This window comes from Patagioenas fasciata, chromosome 2 (genome assembly GCF_037038585.1).
Source record: "Patagioenas fasciata isolate bPatFas1 chromosome 2, bPatFas1.hap1, whole genome shotgun sequence".
Taxonomy (NCBI): Eukaryota; Metazoa; Chordata; class Aves; order Columbiformes; family Columbidae; genus Patagioenas; species Patagioenas fasciata.
This window is the reverse complement of record NC_092521.1, coordinates 35533784-35554510: the sequence shown is the minus strand read 5'-3', so window position 1 is coordinate 35554510 and position 20727 is coordinate 35533784. Positions and strand designations below refer to the sequence as shown.

At 37.4% G+C, this 20727-nt stretch overlaps 1 protein-coding gene across 14 annotated transcripts in view; it reads right to left on the bottom strand.

Annotated features, from left to right (window-relative positions):
* Nucleotides 1–20727, bottom strand: part of EYA1 (EYA transcriptional coactivator and phosphatase 1) — a 167139-nt gene that overhangs the window by 27672 nt on the left and 118740 nt on the right. For all 14 annotated transcript variants that reach the window (XM_065832068.2, XM_071804005.1, XM_071804007.1 and 11 more), the window contains 3 exons: nt 15990–16132; nt 14778–14861; nt 8679–8768 (listed from right to left, as the gene is read on the bottom strand). In XM_065832068.2, coding sequence (XP_065688140.1) covers nt 8679–8768; nt 14778–14861; nt 15990–16132 — 317 coding nt within the window. The remainder of the gene's footprint in view (nt 1–8678; nt 8769–14777; nt 14862–15989; nt 16133–20727) is intronic.

The window sequence follows — 20727 nt, the reverse complement described above, 5'->3', positions numbered from 1 at the left end:
TGAGATACCTTATTGCAGCCTTTCTGTACTTAAAAGGGGCCTATGAGAAAGATGGAGACAGACTTTTTAGAAGGGCCTGTTGCAACAGGAAAGACTTAATGGTTTTAAATTAAAACAGGAGAAATTTTGGCTAAATATAAGAAATTGTTTACAATTAGGGTGGTGAGACACTGAAACAGGTTTCCCAGAGAAGCTGTGGGTGCTCCATCCCTGGAAGTGTTCAAAGTCAAGTAAGACACAGCTTTGAGCAACCTGATATAGTAAAAGATGTCTCTGCCCATGGCCTTTAAAGGTCCCTTCCAACCCAAACCATCCTATGATTCCATGGGATGCTCTTTACTATAATTTCCATGTCAATGTATCTCTTCACAAAGCATTCCTGTCTACTTCTTAGCTCATTTGTACTACAGCAAAATCCAGGCATCCCAAACAGAAGCCCTGGCACCAAACAGTAGACGTACATGGAGTTCATACTGGTTACTAGCTCACAAATGCAGACACCTGAAACACTGTCATGATTAGTGTTAACAGGTGCCCTTCTGCTCTAAACATTTGGCTGTTTTTTTTAAAACCTGTGGTTTTAAAAAATGGACTTTACTTGAAATGTATGAATAACTCAAACTGGAACAATTACAACTTAGAAAAATAATCCAAAATAATAATAGTAATAATAATAATAATAATAACCCCAACAAATTAACAAATACAATGAAAAAATGGGAAGTTTTCTTGGATAAGTATTTGCAATGGTTTTTTTTTTGTCCCTCTCCCCCCCCTTTTTTTAAAAATTTTTTTGAATAGACACATTTTCTAATTGTGTCAGCAGAGACAACATTTGTGCCAGGATGTTCCTCAGGACTAAGAGATTAAAGAGACCAAACTGAAGCATTGTTAGAAAGCCAACTACAACTGTAATCAACAACAACTACTACAATCACCAGAGTTATCAGTTTCTTTTCCTCCTCGTGTATTTTATGACAGAATTATCATCCTTGTATCTGTAGATACCATCCTTGTAACCATCATCATCCTTATCTGTAGATGAGGAGACTAAGGCATAGTGATCAGAAATTACAAAACAGGGGCAACGACAAAAATGGACCTCATGTTATTTCATCTGCATAAATATGTATGTAGAACACATGCACCAGACATGTGATCAATACATAATGCCAGCAAAGGCTTACCCTGTAAATGTTCAGAGCTTGGAGCATTGCTCCAGACACAAAATGATCTGATTTTTTCTATGCAGAGAAGTTAAGCGAGTTTTTCTTTCTAGTGATCATGTTTTCACAATCTTTGCCACTTGGTCTGCTTGTCTCTGTCTCTGCTGCTCCCCCAACTTCCATCACTGATCATGGACCTCCATGAAACTTAGTTAACTTTGCATACAGGCAACATCATGCCTATCACACCTGCCCAAAGCTGGCTGCACAACATTTCCACAAGGTATGAGAGAATAAACGATGGACTTCCACACTGTTAACAGTGGCCAGCCTGCTCTTTCAGCTTGCTCTGGAGCTTGCTCAAAGCCTGCACTTAAGGGCTGGCATGCATCCAAGCAGTTCACTTGTTAGATTACTTGATTCTAGGACCAGATGTGCTAAATGCTTTCAGAAAGAAGAGCATTTTACCCTACAGTGGTCATGGTTCTTTGAGATGTGCAGTAACCTGCACACAAGTCTGCTGAAAGTTATTATTCAATAATGTGTATTATCATAATGCCCACGATCCTGAATTATGCTTTCAGAGTGCTACTGTGCTAAAAGTTACCAGCCTAAGTCTGTGGCATATTAAAGTATCAAGGTCTGAGAGGAAATAGTTTCCCTTTCTCCTTCAGATTAAAGAAACAGAACATATGGCTGTATTGCTTCAAAGGCATTCCTACAGGGCCCTGCGTGGTACGCTGGGGACATAGCTGTGTGCACGGTCACTGAAGGACCTGGGAGGAAAGTCACTTAGTCTCCTGTGGTGTTACTGAGACCTACAAAGGAGAAAATTCTCAAGCTGATGAAAAGAAGAATATATGTCCCTGTCATGAAGAAAAGGTCTCATTGAGGCCCAGAAGTGATTTATATGGTACATTTGCTTCCAGCAGCAGGGAGGCAGCCTGGTTTCACCTGCAAGAATTAAAGGCAAAGGCCAAACAGGGACTAACATTGCAGAAGCTTTGCTGTGTGATCAAGCTTTATGACTGCTGGTGCTGAGGTTTTGTTATTTCTTTTCGTAGGCCTGAGCTTTCACTGCAATCTCCCTGAAGCACCTCTTGGAGCAATCCCTTTACTGCCTGGTGTTAGTACAGAAGGCATCACCATCTGCTTTAGTGCCACTAGAGTCTGCATTGCAACATGGGCCTTAAAGGTCCTTTACATTTCTTTAGGGAATAGAAGTGCTTGCATACTCATGGGTGACAGATATTCCAGTCACTTTGTAGTAAAAGCTGCCCTTCACACAGCCTAGAGATTGCAAAGGAATACAAGGGAGAAGTAGTGTGGATAATTACAGATAGTCCAATGACTGGGAGCTACAAACAAAGAGAGGAGGCCCACACCCATAGTAAATTAAGCAGGAAGCAATCCACAAAGCGTAGTTTTCCTAGAAAATACCTGGCAGTTAATTTCTCCCTATCAACTACTAGATTTGAGTAAATCCAAGCTAGCAGTTACAGATTTGTAGGAGTCCTGGAAGGATTTATTGCTATATGGGTGGAGGAAAGAAGTTTACAGGGCAGAGTGTGAGAGTGTAGGGACATAAATGCTGCTTATTCTTTGCTTTAAACTGTGAAAAGATGCATCTATGTAAGTCAGTATCTTGCTGCTTCATGAGAGCCAGCTATGTTCCCATATGCGTAAAGTGTAGGATTTGTAAAACGTTTCTGCATTAATCTTGCTTTATTTAATAGAGTGAAGAGGCAGGAGGGTCAGCAATGCAGGCGGCTGCTCTTGTGCCATTCCTCCAGACAGGAGAGAGGAGCAAAGTTGCTGCCTGGTAGCTGGGAGTGAAGCAAGAACTGGGGGGAAAAAATGAGCACCTGGGGGAGAAATGAGCACCAGGGTGTGGAGAAAAAAACCAAAACAATTGGAGCACCGTGGCCGCTGCTGGCACAGGCCACTGTGCCAGCCAGTTGTGGTTACAGGCGCAGCTGCAATTTATGGAAACCACAGGCAGCTCTCCAGAGGGGTCCATGCATAGCAATATGCTAATGCGATGCCACATAGATTCATTAATCTGTAGTAACATCATGCTTGTAATGATAAAGCAGTTATGCAATTCTTTTTGACACACAGAAGAGTCTATGGTCTAAATTTCCATCAGGAACACAGGTGGATATTAAATAAGAATCCAATGAGAAATTAATCAAGTCAGTATTTCTAACTGCTAGAACTTAACTTTTTTTTTCCCCAAAGAACCAAAGTTACTGCTTTACAGCAATATCTGATAGCATCCCCTCATCTTTTATTGTTAAGCGAAATACATCAACTAATGTAGCTGAAAAACTCCTACCATACTGCCATTCATTACAAATTACTCCCACAGATGTATCATCACTTCACATATAGAGACTTCACAAACAGAAGTGACTTGTGAAGTGAGGAGTGTGCATTATATATCCTTCACTGGTAGCAGAAAAATGAATGCTAATCATCATTGCTGTGTCCATATGCATTACTGCATTTCTCTGAGGTGTTAAAATTATTTTTCTTACAGTTTCGTAATACATAGCACCTTATTTTGAACTCTCCCACAAAAGCCCACACCTAAAACTTGACATGAACAAACAGAATTAAAAAGCCGAAAAGAAAAGAAAAGAAAGAAAAGAAAAGAAAAGAAAAGAAAAGAAAAGAAAAGAAAAGAAAAGAAAAGAAAAGAAAAGAAAAGAAAAGAAAAGAAAAGAAAAGAAAAGAAAAGAAAAGAAAAGAAAAGAAAAGAATCAAACAAAAAACCTACAAATTAATTAGATTTTAATTACTTCAGTAGAATTCAACATAGGTAAAAAAAAAAGTATCTTCTTCATAAAAACAGTTAGGTAAGATTAAAAACAACAACAAAAAAACCACGTGGCTTCATAAGTGACTTTTTCAGCTTCAGAAAATATCTCTAAAGGAATAGATCTAACCAGATGCTACCATTTTAGAATAGACTTTGCAGAGCACTGAAGTGACTTTTTAAAATAAGGTGTTCATGATCTTTCACTACCAGCAATTATTCCTTTAACACATCTAGTTATAATGTGCACCTGATATGCCAAAGAAATGACAAAACTACTCTTCTACGAATGTCCATACAATCTTTAAAGATGCAGATAGGTAGATGTCATGTTTCAGTCCTATCATCAAGTTACTAGTTTCCCTAAAAAACTGGAGAATGTGTACTAAAATACCTAACATATGTAATTGCTCCATACATGCCATTAAAATATTATACTTTATTATGCTCATCACAACATAATCAGCATGTAAAATCACACATTCTTTTCTGATGAGATAAATCTGGTTCTCTTGAGAGCACTACATCAATGTATTTATTTCCTCATGTTCACAAATAAAATTCTACTACAGAGCAGAATATGACATATTTAAATGACAATTTTCAATTTCCCTAACCCAGGACAAGGTGACTTCACCTCCACCAGCTGGTGGGGCAGGAACGGTGGGACCCTCGATCCCTTAACGGGACCCTGAGTCAATTGACAGGGTTGTTAGCAGAGGAGGTGCCCAGACTAGCTGCAAAGCTTCTGGACCATGTTGTAACACCCACAGCCAGATCTGACCAGACTATAAAACAGGGTTCCCGCCAACAGGCCCCTTTGGAGTGGCCTTCTCAGAGCATCGAGTCTGTGAACTGGAGCCCTCTCCTTAGACTGGGATGCTGTCTAAGGAGACTTCCCAGAATTGAGAGCTCCTCATTTGGGTGAGTGGTTATTTACTGGATATATCCTTGAGTGAGTCCTTGTGTAACTCAGGCAAGTGATTATTTCTTGTGGGCACTCTGGAGTGAGAGGGCTCTGGCTTTGTTTCTTGTGAGTGTGTGCATGCACGCTGCGGATCCTCATTATTCTTATTTTACTGTACCCCTATAATCTCCTCAACTGATATCCAAACCTGTATTTCATGTTGTCAGAGTGCTAAATAATTGTATAAACTCTGTTTCTAGTCGGTTTATTGGCTGCACTTTTCCAGCTAGAATAAAGTCTGCTTTGGAACTTTTTGTCTGCCTACAACTGACTTTGGGGTGCCTCCATGGCATACCCCTTTAACATGCTGTTTAGAAAAAGTTCTTTCAAGATCTAAATTATTTTCTGTTATATCAGTCTGGAATTAATTACTGCAAATAGATCTGTGCAAAGTCAAGGAAATAACACATTCCTTACTTTTTCTTAAAGCAATAAACTAAGAACAAGTACAAACTGAGACTGCAGTAACTAATTGTAAATCTAGGTGCAACTCATTCATAAACAGAATATTGACTTCACAGATAGTGACACCTGGCTGAATTTTTTTCATTGAGTTTGAAAAATATCTATTACAAATACCATTATTAATAATAATATTATACAGGAAATTAGATTATTCATTTACTTGGTTGTATCCTCTGCTAAATTAGGATGAGTAGACTCGTTTGCAATTGATATTCATTGGCATTGATTCACTTTATACAGACTAAAAAACTGCTGAAGTTTAGAATTTAACCTAATAACATTAAATAAATCTGTAGGTTGAGCTTTGAAAAGCCAGTTAGTTCATACACGAATCAAGCAGTGCTTCAGAGATCACTGCTGCAAGTCTGCCTTTTGCATTCAAAATGTTTAATCAGTCTTCAGCAGTTTATAAGAAGACAAAATACTTTCCCCGTAACTTGGATGACAAGAGAGATGTTCTGATTAGATCTTTCTGGAACATGCTGGATGAAAAGACTATTTTTATTAAAATACATCAACTTGTGGTATCTGGAAAAATGTGCATCACAGGCCAAAGTTATGACAGATGATTGCCTGCCCGTAAGCCCAGCCTCTCTATATGCCAGGAAGGCTTTCCTCTGAGCCTGGGTGAGCTGGAGAGCATCAGTTTTCAGGTTCCCACTTTGAATTATGCCTAGACCCAAAGGCACATCAACACTGTGGGTTAGACACATTCCAAATCCAGCTTTGCCTGTCTTCATACTATTTCTGGGCAAGGATGCCCAAGATTTGCAGCTCACTGGCAATGTTGCGTACAAACTTCTTGATTCCTAACAGCCCAGATGCTTGTGCAGATGAATCGAAAAGCTCAGGCCTGAGCAGGGTCACCACTTGATCCTCCAGACTTAGTCCTTCATCAGCAAGAACAGATACTTCAAGCCTGAGACATAGCCAAACCAAACTGCCCACAGTTTTTATGGATGTTTGTCAAGCTGTAAGGCAGCCTGAACTTCCAAACCACCCAGCAAGGACTTTGAGTTTCTGAGATGGATGTGAGGGATCTGACCTGAGGTCACAGACCCTGGGAACTAGGCAGGTCCTGCTAATAATGGTGATGCTCACAGGAACAACAACCTGCAGCTCCAGGAGGACACATTCCTTCAAAAACACCACATGTCTGCAACGCATTTCAAAAAACCTGAAACTTCTGATAAACTGAAAGCCTCAGTCTGCGGCCAGGCTGAGTCTTTATGTGCTGCTTCCCACAAAGTACAGGCTCTCTTATGCCCCCTCCCCGTGTACTTGTCTGAACACTTCTCTGTGGGAATCCACAAGCACAAACCCCCTTGTCCACACAATGAACATGCTCTTTGCTCCCTTGGACAGGGTGTGATCTTTCAGATCAGAGCTCATCTTCCTCGCAAATAAGGACTCGGAGCTCATGTACATGAACACAACTTCTCGCTCCTAACTGCTTCTGAGCATGAAGAAGACATACTGGGGTATAGACACAGACTGTTACACTGGAGTTTGGAGATGCAAGATAAACTGGCTTGTTATGGAGGAATGCAAAGAACCAAGCTCATCCAGTGAGCTCTTCTGCTTTCACAAACTACCTGGATCAGTATTTTTTCATACTCGGCTTCAAAGTTCTCCAGTTAGTAAACTGCTATGCTGTACTGTTAAGACTGTAACATGCCAGTCAGCGGAAGTTAATCTACCATCCCTAAGATGCAGTGACACTGATAATCACATACGAAGAAGTACCTACAAGTCTAACAAGTATCTGGCTATGCACATCAAATGAAAACACAGTGAACTTTATTGAATATGCTGGTAAGATACAGTAGTACTTTCTCCTTCTGCTCTGCGTAAAATGAAATATAACCAGAAATCAGAAACAGATTTGGAAAATAACTAGCATTGTTATATTTTTCTACAAATCTGAAAAAATCAGACCTATACATGCAACTCACTAATGGTGTTTCTCATATACAAAACAATCATATCATTACATATAGTTACCTTAATGAAAGAAAACATTACCTTAAAATTTAAAGATAAAATCTACCTTATTGTAAGTATAAAAAAATAAATACTCCACTAAGGAATGGAAGAAAAAATAAAGCACATTTAAATAATTTCATTACATTCTAAGATGCCAAATCATCTGTGAGTGGTTTCTTTTTAGATGAAAAGAAATCAAAATATAGGACAGATGTTGGACAAACCACATTTGAGGTCTATCGCACACTGGCATTTTTCAAATGATTTTGGCTCATCTATTAAATAAGGTGTATTTTGCTTGATTTCGAAAAGGGAAACATCAGGAAATATTTAAAGGCCAATTGCTGCCAATTAACTTTGATCAGCAAAAGTTGCATTTGAATCTTTCAGATTCTTTTGCCTGTCTGGAATAACACACTATTCTAAAATTCAGCAAAACAACAACTTGATGATTAATGTGTGTTGGCAGCCCCACCACAAGCTTGCTTAACAGTTGGATTTTAAATAAACAGCTGTCTTCATTATGATGGGAAAGAAATCTGACTGTTTTCATGTTTTTGTGTTATTAAAATATGATCAAAAATTGCTTTTTTTCCATTTTGAAATGAAACAACCAGGCCTTATGGTGACAGTCTCTTTCAGCAGTTTGGATAGTTTTAGAAAGATCTCACAAGCGTCGCCAAACCATCGCCCACGTAGGCTGAAAAAGCCCTTGGCACGTCGGCACCAGCTCCTCCCTGGACACCGCAGGGGAGAGGCAGTGAAACCCCAGTGCATAACAAATCGTACCTGCCACCAGGGAAGGCAGGGGACCCCCAGTTAAAGGCCACCGAGACGGACAGTGTATACAACATTAACGATATCCCTCGGGTTTAAGGTCATACTCTGCCACAGTGAGAAATCTGTACCCAGCCTTTAACTGTTTATAGAAGCTGAAGTTTTAATGTTTAATGGCCTGTGCAGACTATTGAATTGTAATGTTTATAGGTGCTTTTGGTCTATCCACTCCTAAAGCTTGTCTACTGTGGTCATAAATACTAAGACCTCTGAGGACAAAACCCTACCATTTAAGCTGTCGTAATGTTTGAAGGCCAGTGCAAACATTTAGTATAGATATTATTATATATCCTAATGACTAAATTATACAGATATTTTCTAAATGTTTTCATATTATAACTGTGAAATGAAGAATAATTGTCAAACCATCTAACACCACATAAAAAGGGACAAATATTAAATCACCTCTATGTGTTTTAAAAGAATAAACACTTACTTCTAAATCATTGAAGAACAGATGTGTGTCCGCCAAATTGAAAATCATCTCTTCCATTCGGAGTCCAAGAGACACAGATGTGGGTGGATCCTTAAAGAAGAAATTGAGTATACCATCAATACCATACCTAACATACATATCAGAATACGAACTGAAACAACTGCTTTTCAAGAGAGGTTATTGGATGGATTACATGTAACTTGTTCAGTTTAACTTCAGCAACTCTCTAATCCTGTGTTGTAACACTTACCAGTAACACTAAAAAAATATGACCTTAAGTCAACTGATATTATGATTCTGCAGCAGGATCTCTGTGGTCAACCCTGTGCATCCCTGCTGTGGGCTCCCTGCCCCCCCATGCACAAAGGACAAATCAATTTCACCTAAAACTTCTCCAGATTTTGCAACTGTTTACAAGTTTTATGATCAACCAGGGGCACGATAACAGTATTGTCACTCAAAATAAACTCTCACTGGTCACAAGTAAAAGGATTCGGTCCTGGGAATATCCAGTGACTTTAAAGAAAATCACCGTCAGTGTTTTATTTGCAAATGGCAATTATGTTTAAAACCACTCCTTGATTCTCCACAAAACCAAGCTTTAATTACTCTTTCAGTTGGGCCCACCCATGCAGAGTGAACAAATCTATTGTTTGTTATTAATACATAACACACTTTAGCTTCTCTACAGAAATTACCATAACAACTTATTCCTTACTGAGCTAATAAACAGAAAAAGCATGTTCAGCATTGTGGTTACCAAATGCATTACAGATGTTTGCCTTGTTTTGATTTTTTTTTTGTTTTATGTATTCTCAATTTGAAAAATTGAAAAGAGAGCCCAATATATACACTTGATATAGAGTTTCTCATTTATAAAACCAAGTATATCCAAGTGTACAGAAGCAGGAGTTTGAAAAAACATGTTATATTATCTCATGACACCCTCTATTAACAATATTAGTTTGTTAGGGACTGCAGAAGTGACAACCCGTATTTTACTTAAAATAAGTTAATATTCTAAACCTGATGACAACTCCAAGTTAAAAACCAAAAGATGCAGTCTGTAGTTTCTTTTTCCACTTCTCAATCAAATTAATAGGTGTTTCAACATGATCTCTGAACTTTCAAACATTTTTCTATAACTACTGGTTAAAAGGCAAAATCTGTCAGTAGTAAAGATTTGGAAAAGAATGGGGATTTGGCAGCCTTTTTGCCTTCTGGAAATACCAAAACCCAAGTAAAACTAACCAGAAAAATAATTATGGAAAGAAGCATTTAGAAACAAAGAACCAACAAAACATTTATTCTTGAACTCACATATCTTAAGAGTAAATAAGTATTCTAGCATTTAAAAAAAAATGCCCTTATAAATGGGAAAGAAAAACTGCATCATGCTATTTTGCTGAACTTTTGCTCTTGAAAATAAGCCTTCTATTTAAACTGGCACCACCATAAAAAAAGAATATCTGGCTTCTTAATTCAAATGGAAAGACTTTAAAATATGAACAAAAGTATTCTGTGACTCTGTTTTAATACTGCTCTATTTGTAGACCTATGTCTTCCTTTATTTTACTTTTGTAGGCATGTGAAGTGGAAAACAGGTGATATTTTCTCTCTAGATAGGCCTGAGGCTACTTCTCCCTCCGACATTCCTGCTTATTTTTGTGCCCAGTTACCACCCCACCATCCTTCATAGCTCATTAGACTTTAAAAAAAAACAAACAAACAATGATTTTTGTTGTGCCTAAGCACTAACAGAAGTCACCCCAGAGAAGTCTCTGCTCTAGTTATTAAAAGGAGTTAGATGGACTAAGTGTCTAAGATGCAAAGAAGATCACTAGCTACATCTTAATTAGCAACTATTATACTAACAAAACAGTGTAGAACTGAGCCTCCATCCATAAACAGGAACATCATTTTGAAAAGCAGAATAAATGGGCAGACAGAGCATGACATTGGTTATGAACATATATGGTTAATTTTAAAGAAATAGCTCTGAATATATTTTTAAGTGTCAATATAAGCATGACTTAAATTAAAAATTTTTATTAAACCTTTTATCACACTTCTGAGTCTGAAGAAATGGCTTTTTGTAAAGCTTTCTGTGAACCATTTCACTCCAAGGTATTTTCAAATGGCAGACAGAACAGAATAGGGATTTCTCTAAAGTAATATTAAAATAATGCCATTTACTAGGTTAATTTAATTAGGAGGAAAACAAATAAGAAAATCATTGGCACCTACTGAAAATGTCAGATTAAATACCATAAAAGCTAAGAGAAGAAACAAAACAGGTTGCTCTTCAAAGAAACCTTAATTCCTTGATTAAACACAATCTTTTTCTATAGCAAGTTCCACTTAGCATAAAAACTGTGTTAAGCCGCAGCTCTGGATACCCACATATTTAACAGAAGCAAGAGCCTTATCTGCATTAGGGTTTTAAATATCTTTGTAGTCACAATCTTGCAACAGCTCTAGTAAAAAGCACAAGAGCCTTGGTTTAAGGCACAGCAGCAGATTAAACTCTGATGTCAGACATTACAGTGGGGGCTGAAAACTTGAAAAAAGAAAGGGCTAGAATAAGATTTAAAAAAAAAATAAATCCCATACCAAACCTTCTTTTGCAATTTTAAGCCACTAATTGCCAACTAATTATTGTGAGGCATCACACAATGAGGAGGAAAGCTAACAATCTGTTCTTGTTGATTGGGATTTGCAGGTTCAGTCGGAGTGTCTTTTCAGGTATGGCCAAAATCAGGTACAAATCTCTGAGGGAGGTACAGTTTAGCTGAAGAAAAGAAATACCAATGTCAAACCGCTTAAGCAGGCCTCTTGTTTTGAATACTGGTATTGGAGCCAAAACATTGTCTGTATGTCATTTCAAAATTCTACCCACTTGATTTCTTTGTTTTGTAGAGAAACAAGAAGCTGAAAAACAGGAAAGTTCACTTTGGGTACAAGGCTTATTTTCCACTTAAGCCTACAGGTCACAAATGAAGGGTTAAGTGAAACCAGGCTTTGTTTTTCTCAATCTCCAAAATATATTAAACCACAATAAAATAGCTTACAATTTAAAGGAAAATTCCTTTAAAGCCTCTGAATCTAAACGCTTTCACGGAGAATGGAAATGTACGTAAAGACCACGGTATTCTAGTGCCAATATTATGATGTATTTCCACCTGCTCCAAGATACTAAAAAGGGCTCCAACTTTTTCCAAATTTCAAAACTTAATCATTTGACATCCAGCTCAAAACATAAGTTTTTGTAGGTGTTAGAAGCCCCAAAGTCAATTAAAGTAAGTGATAATTTAATATTAGTTCAACAGGTCTTTCTCTGTACATATAAATGAAGTAAATTCCAAAAGCAAATATAAATGTTTTGGTCTGCTTTATTTCTTTTTCTTCTCTTCTGGAAGCACAAATCGTGTTCCTATACTAGTTTCATACATTTCCAATAAATTCACAAAATTCAAATCACCCTTAAATAAAAATGTTGCAGTTTATACCATGACTGTGCAAAATGAAAAACAAGAGTATAATTTTGTTCCACAAAGCCAAAGGACAAAAGCAGGGAGAAAGCAGAGCACAATAGCAGCAAAAGGAGAGCAGGTGATAAAAACAGATGAGAACGTAAGAATAAACAGAAAAGGCTGGTACAAGCAAGAAGCTTTGAGGAATGAGGTAGAGAATATGCAAAAGAAAATCAATCTCTTCAGCATTAGGGCTGCTCATCATTCATAGTCACTCACCATGAAACTCACTCAGGCATTATGACAAGAGCTGAATGCCAAGTTGCCAAATCCCCTACCATTTAATTAGGATATTTTTGTTTGTTTGAAGATCCAGCTTTTGTGTTTTAATGATTATGTGAGCAGCTTAGATTTAATTTTTTAAAAGGGCATTTCTAGCCCTCACCGCAGTGCAGAAACTTATGAGAACATGATGTTAGATGGTTCAAAAAGGAGAATACAGGTGAAAAGAACAAAATTTCCCCTCAACATTTTTTTTTTCCAGATTGATGTATGATGTGGATTTCTGATTTCAAAGGCCAGAAATCAATAGGAAACACTCCTTAAAAAAATGTGCACCTCCCACTGCTGCAAATAAACCCTACAATTCTTATAAGACACATACGTGTATTGGCATGTTTGCTTTGAACATTTGACACTATCTTCCTCTTGTGCATGTGGAAATCGTGAACTGTTGTCTGAAGCTGTTAACAAGCCAAGAGAAATTGTGATATGAAAGAAACACTAAGAAAACAAAGCAAGAATGGCACACCTTCATGACTGCATCTGAGAGCCAAGGGCATGCACATTGTTACCCATTACCAAAAAGATATATAATATTTATCTACAGCACATAATACATTGGTTCTTAGAATAAGCACTAATGCCATCAGCCTTCTTAATATCAACGGTCGGCCATCATCCTGCAATGCAGAAGTATTCTGCTACGTGCCATGCAACCAGCGCCAGCCGGGTGAAAGCTCCATCTCACTTAAACGGCCAACAGTGAGGGAGCTACAATCAGAATCAACCCGACTCCTTGCAGCACAGACATTTATATCTCTTTGCAGCTGAGTACCAGCCATTTACTCAGCCTCAAGCATCCAGCAAGAAAGGTGTTTATGTTCAGGCCCCAATTAATGAAACCACTATAGGGAACTATTAACAAATGGAAAAAATATGCTTGCACAAGTACGTCTATGGCAATGAGTAATTAGGTTTTTCCAGCCCTACTCTGCTGCCCAAAAGCAAATGGGGAGATTTTGCTGGCACTGAGGCTTTTTGTGAGCACTGGGATTTGGTCTCCTCATTCTACACTCAACTGTCATAGGCTTGATGCTTTTGGCATGCCATGAGAAATGGAAAACAACTTTTGATAAATGTTTAATACTCTATGATAATACTGTCTATATGTACCCATACAATAATTATTGAACCATTTAAAGTTCTAGTGTCTTTTTGCTACCAAACATAAACTAACAACAACAGAAAACAAAGACTGCTGAATTGATTTTCTTTTCTGACATGTAATGAAAAAAATGAATTATGTTCCCCAAATACATAAGCTGCTATTACAACAAACGCTTCTGAAAATACACTGCACCTGAACAAGCAAGAAACATTGCAAAGCAGTACTGCTTTAGATTTTTATAATGCAATAATCTGCTAGAAGGAATTCAGGAATTGTCCCAGGCATGGACTGAATCAGTGGTATAATAGCTTTTCCTTTAACTCAATTGCGTGTAGGGCAAAACCTTTTAGTGACGAATATAAGCTTTATGAGAAGACAGCATGATTATACGAAGCCAGACAAAACTATCTGGTTGTTCTTTATATGAAGAATTCTTTAAGGTTACCAAAAATCACATTCTAGTTATACCTCACATGAGGTGAATATGAAATGGACAACAGACTTTAGAGCAAGCTGAGATATTAACTTTCAAATACAACCCCCAAAAAACAAAGTTTGATCTCACAAGGGCATTCCATTCATAAACTTTTTTTTTTTTACACTTAAGACCATGTTCATTTTCTGAGAATTACCAAGGTCTCTAGATATATTCATCAGTTCATTTATGATTTATAGACTGTGCACAATAGAAAGATTTGACTCATACGCAGACTTCCAAAACCATCAGTCAATATGGAGATTTTTAAAATGTTAGGGTCTGTGTCCAAAAGTATTCTTCCTCTTGTCTTCTCAATGAAGAGAACAGCCTACTGATGATTACTCAAAATTAAAATGTTATTTTAGCGATCACACCTGGAAGTTCTTCACTCTCTGCGGGGAGGTAAAACTCTGCAGATTTTGATTATATCAACAGGTTTCAGATCCTCTGTACCTACAAACCAAACCTCAAGTGGCCAAAGTATTATTCCAACACTATTTAATTATTTACTGAATATGAGAGTTGAGTTCGTGCAAAGAATGGACATGTGAAACAGCTTTACTCCTTTATTTTTCATGTCTTGAAACACCAATACTGGTTTGCCCCTGGAGAATCAGCTAATGTTCTGGCCTGCCTTGTGTATCAACCATAAAGCAGCAAATATTACTGAAAATATCCATCAGTTTCTTGACACTTACCCTTCCGTATCTGTTAGCATAGGACCCTGTAAGCAAGGAATGGAAAATGATGATTGTCTCATCCAAATCCCAAATGAATACTCTCTGTAAAAAGAGAATCAAATCAATGTGTTCCTCTGTGAAGCTGATACTTGAAATGGAAAGTTAAAATTCGAATCAGTAAGCGCACAAATGAGAAAATTGTATTGAAATGGTTATATATTAAAACCATAGTTTCCTTGCTCTTTATTTTCAGAACTAATAGTTTTTTTCCATAATAGGGTAATTCAATCTGTTAGTATTTTACTACAATTGCTATTATATCAAATTATTCCATTAGAATAAAATTATAGTTATTGTCAAATACACACAGAAAATGAGATTGTACAATGCATTATTTTGAAGCCAGATGTGAGATAGAAACTGAAATAAATGAAGGAAAGCCTCTGAAAATTAAATCTTCTGGGTTTGAATTCTGTATTTCTGCCAGTCTTACAAAACATAGTTCATATAACTGCTCTTAAAATGACCTCTAAATCCAAAATAAAGCAAATTGCTGAAAAACACTTAAATGCCCTTAATCTGTGTTCATTTTTAATGGATTTTAGGCACCTGAAGAATGAAAATTATGAACATAGATGCTGCATGTGTAGGAAGTCATGGCATCAGTGAATCTTTTGCTTACAGCCAATGGAAAATATTCGTTTTAAATTTGTCCTCTGACCACACACAAAATGATATTTTAATGAAAAATAAAGTGTTCAAATGCAAGTACTTTAAATCCTGGAGAGATTGTTTTTCCCATCATGACAAATGGGCTAAGCTTTTGGAAAGGAAAAGTAATGCAGTGTGGACACTCAAAGCTGTGGTGCGTCATTGGAGATGTATTCTCAGCACAAAGCACTGGCCACTGAGGGGAATGTGAACATAGCAGGAGAGAACAAAAACCACTATTGTGCTTGAAGCATCTCCTGTCCAACTGCAAAATTTTCTTTGACTTGGAAAAAGTTGTTTTTTTTTTTTAAATCAAAAGGAGAAACTTCCAGTATTTTTCAGAGAAAGCAGATGCTTTTCATGAAGAAGGTTCTTTAGAAGATAAATTCTATCTTCTCTGAAAATACTGTTTGAAAAAATACAAATCCAAAAAAAAACCCAAACCCAAACCACTTCTCCCTCCAAAATAATGATATAAACAGAGCCTGTAAGAGGTCAATGACATCTAATAGAATGTACCTCTAGATCAGAGTCAGGTGGTGGTGAAGGATTATTGTTTCTTCTGCCACGTCCACGTGATTTCCCATCTGAACTACGACGCAATCTATCTGAATCTGAATCTTTAATGGGTGTTGATGGACTGTGGATTGTGCTGTACTCTGCTGCAGTAAAGAAATGACATTTTTACCTTTCAGTTTAAACTTCAAAATGTTCAACTTCCTTGATTTTCACATGTGACACTAAAACCAGGATGCTCACTAAAGAGTCCTAACTGAAATATTTGCATCTACAATGATAACTGGCAATACTGATACAGAATTAATTCAATCAAGTTCAAGTTATATGTAAAAACATAGAAATAAATTATTTCAGTAAACAGATAAAAAAGAAGTAAAAGAAAACCTTTATTCCTTCAAATCACAGAGGGAATCATATAACTTCATAGACAAGATTAAACTCTAGATTAATGATTTTAAGGGATACCAACCTTTTTTTTTTTTTTTTTTTTTTTAAGAACACTGATTTAATTTTAAGTTTTCAAACACACTTTAAGATAACCACTATGGTGACTGGTAAGAAAAAACATCATATATGAAAAAATAACATATGAAAATGGTAAACTTTTCCAAATTGTCTGATTGCAGACACTTTTAGATCACTACATTTGAACCAGATTAATAGAATTATTTCTGAATGTGGCAAAAAACCAGAGCACTTATTTTCCCAGGGTAAGTTCAATTATTAAGTTTTAAATATGTATCATCAACTATGAAGATGAAAGTTATAGAATTCTTCAAAGGCCTGTTGAACACTGAACTTTTCAAATAAGCACCATCAAGACAGGATACAATTCTTTATACAGTATTGTATGCTAATAATTATGCTTCAGTAAAATTTATTTACAGAAATATTTACTGTTGTCTAACAGGTGAAAAAGAGTTATGATTTGTGCATGTAAGAACAACAAAGTTTTCCTGAAAACATGTTAGCTGGAAGATGTTTTGCTACTCTTAACATCCATAGAATCAGTAACAGTGAAGTGCTTAAACATTAACAAGGAAGAGACCCAGCATAAATTATCCTTCCTAACTAATTTAACCAAAAGTATCATACTTCTCAGAAATGCAACAACATATTTTTAAACCTCTTCTCAATACTTCTCTCCACAGTCTTACGTTCACAAATACTTTTATTTTGATGATTTTTTTTTTTCCTAAAAAACCCTATTTTTGTGAAGGCTGTTGGAGTTTTCAGCATACGATATCTTTATAATTCTCATTTGTCAGTTAACTGCTCTTTAGAGTTCAGTAGATGTGGATATTTGTACCAATATTAATTTGCTTTTTAATCAGCCTAGAACATGACATTCTAGTTCGAACAGACAGGTATACTTCTCACACAAGTGATTCTTTCTCCTAAAAAACCATCCTGTTGAGGTCAAAGGTTAGATTAAAGACAAGACTCTGGACATCTGTGTAACACCACATATTCACAGTTAATCAAAAGAATAACAGTTCCTTGTGCTGAACTAAAGGAAAATGTCTCAAAGTTCTCATGTTCAGCTTTAAATCTACACTTAATGGAAATTAATATATGTTTCACATTATACTTTTACCTAAGTATCTCAGACTACATTAAACAAAGCAGACTAACAGTAATTTAAGGTAAAACAAATAATTTTAAAAAGACACTCGACCTATACCTAGAAGAGTGATTCTATGTATGCACCAAATAACAAAAATGATCCAGCTACATCAGTCCGCATAAATAAAGACAGACATGTAAATGTTGAAGATCATGTACATTCCAATAATATATATTTTTCCTATGACAATGTACACTTCAGAATATTTAAACTAATACTTTGAAGGTTCATTCCTCTTTCACTTACTCTACTAAAATATAAATAAGAAATCATAACTAGTACAAATTTTCCCAGCCTTTTAAACTTCAATGAGTTTATCTGCTATACATTATTTTCATTAGTAAAATCCTTAATAAAAAAGAAAAAGAAAAGAAAGAAAACAATGTGCAAAGGCTTTGAAATAAATTATAACCCAGTAAAATAAACAGAACAGAATTTCTTTAACAGGTATGTTGGCCAAATACCTGCTTTAAAATTCATATGTTTGGTTTGAGGCTCATTTCTATCTCCCCTTCTCAGGTGCAAGTCATCTGTCTGGACGAGCCAGACCCTCACCTGACAGACAGACTCCCACCCCTTATCCCACCCTTCTGGGACCTGCTGTACCTGCATCATTCCCAAGAGAGATTTGTCCGTCTTACTCTTATGGGTTGGTCCAGGAAATCTACTGTGCTACCATTAGAAACAAATAAGTTCAGCATTCAATACAGCAATTTAAGTTCCATCCACAAAAGTGGGGAAAAAAATCTTCCCTTCATTGTATTTGCAGGCATTTGAAGACTGCTCTCAAATCTCCTTTGTTGTTAGGCTAACCCTTCCCTGATGATCCTCTTTTCCAGGCTTTGATTATTGCTCTCTATTTTCTGCCTAAACAGTAATCCAAAGCAAAGCTGAGCAAAGCTTTACTTCCCATGTTCTGCCACTGTCCCCTGAACACCACTTGGTAGGAGACAATTTGCATTTTCTGCAGTATTTTCAGTAAATGTTGGTTTCAGGATCCCTAGATCATCTTGTATTGAGGAAGTGACACCAAACTGTTTTTTTCTCAAAGACCTGGCCAAATACTGCACATGAACTGAATATACAACATTGCTAATACCTGGAGCCTCTGAGCCTAATCAGACCAGTCTGTTGTCAACAGTGTGACAGATGGCAGTAACCAATGGGGGAAAACGTGACATCGTGTGCATGAAACATATTCCATGTATGTAAAGGGAAACCATAGCATGTACTCTTTGGATTAAGGCTGTTTGACAGCACAGCCTCCGTGTGCACGGCCGAGTTACCAGCTCACTGTCCAATGGTTGCTCTCAGGTCCTCATAAGGAAACCCAATTAAAGAATCCAGTATCCAGCTGAGCCCTGAGTCTCAACAAGCCCAAGCCCAGACAAATTCTGGAGCAGGAAAAACAACAGCGGCTGAGGGTACTCAGTGTGCCACAGGGAAAGGTAGAGCCTGGAAGGAGCTGCCAACATTCCCCATCCCACATTTGTGCAGTTCATCATTCCTGCCTAAATGTATACCTCACACCTGCTCCTATTCAGATCACATCTCCATTTTTTGAGTTCTCATCCCGTCTCCAAAGAACTCGCAGCCCCTCTCAGCATGGTGTCATCTACATATTTAATAGGCAAACACATTCTGTTCCGTCATCTAAATGATTAATGAAAATGCGGTCTGGTGCTAGGCCCAAGGCAGACACTGAGGAATGCTGCTGTAGCCATCCTTCTATTTTAACAGCAAGCCCTCACTGACTTCTCTCTGGACTTGGTTTCCTAAATAGCTTTGTATCATTCTGCTGTAGTTTCTGCTAGACTGGTTTAGCCTAATTTGCTTATAAGTTTGTTAAATGAAAAGATTTAAGTGTCAGGACATCAAGAACCTTGCTAAAGTCAAGCTACATAGCCACACAACACATTATCATTATACCCGTTATTGTACATTCATTGGTAGGAGGATGATGATTTGTTCAACCTCAGCTGACTTCATAGTAACAGACAGGTTGTAATATTTGTCAAGTTAAATTATTATGTTTCTAATGCATTTAATTTAATTTTATCCTGTTCTTGAGCATTACAAACACAGGGAAGTGCAGGAGGGAAGTGCAGGAGAAAACCCAGCCCTCCACAAAATCATGAGTGGAAAAGGGGGTGAGGGTCATCTCTCTGCTGTCTGTCCCAATACTAAAGCAAGATTCCCAGAGGGAGCTGGCAGCAGCCAGGTTAAACAAAAGAAGGAAGAGATCAGATAAAAGCTAGGAGATTTGCAGTGCATTTTGACAAAAAAAACCCCAAACAAACAAACAAACAAAACCAAAAAACAAACAACAACAACAACAACAAAAACAACAAATCCCAGCTCCCAAAAGATGTCAAGAGTTCAAGAAGAACCTGAAGACATTCCTGGAAGAGAAGCATCCAGGAGTGCTACAGCCGTGCCACATTAGCAGGTTGTGTCTGCAGAACCAAATTAGTGGTGGCAATGACCCCAGGCTTCACTACCTATTTTCTGGGAGGTCATTTCAGTGTAGGTCCAGCCTGATCTAGTCTCCTGAGCATCCTTAATAGGTGCTGGAGGAACTAGGATCTGTCCTGGAGAACACCTTCCAGGTTAGATTTGTCTGGAAGGACTCCAATCAGGTGCTCTAGGACCACTCTGCTGAGCCAAAGCTCCTCATCGAAACAGAGTCCTGTTCCAAATTAAAATGGTAATGTAGGCACACTAAATATACAAACAACAGCAGCTTTGGAAATCCCCTGAGATGAAAATATCTGGAAGCTGGAAATGTGCTTAAGGGAAATCTTACATAAGCTCAACCTGTCCTTGCTGTTCCCAGGGTTTCTGCTGATGGCCACCAAGAAAGGCAGGGTACAGGGCTGGTTGATCCATCAGTCTGGAGCACTACAGCCATTTCTGTGTGTTGCATATGCCTTCACAAAATTATACTAGTAATGTAGCAATAGTTACGCTTCTGCATCCACTAGCAGACATATAATTTTATATCTCTCTGCTATGGCACCTCTCTGCACTCTGCCTCAGGCAGGCACTAAATGTTACAGCTTGTTTCTGCATCACACACTCAGAGTTCTCTCCTCCAAACCTTATATAAGG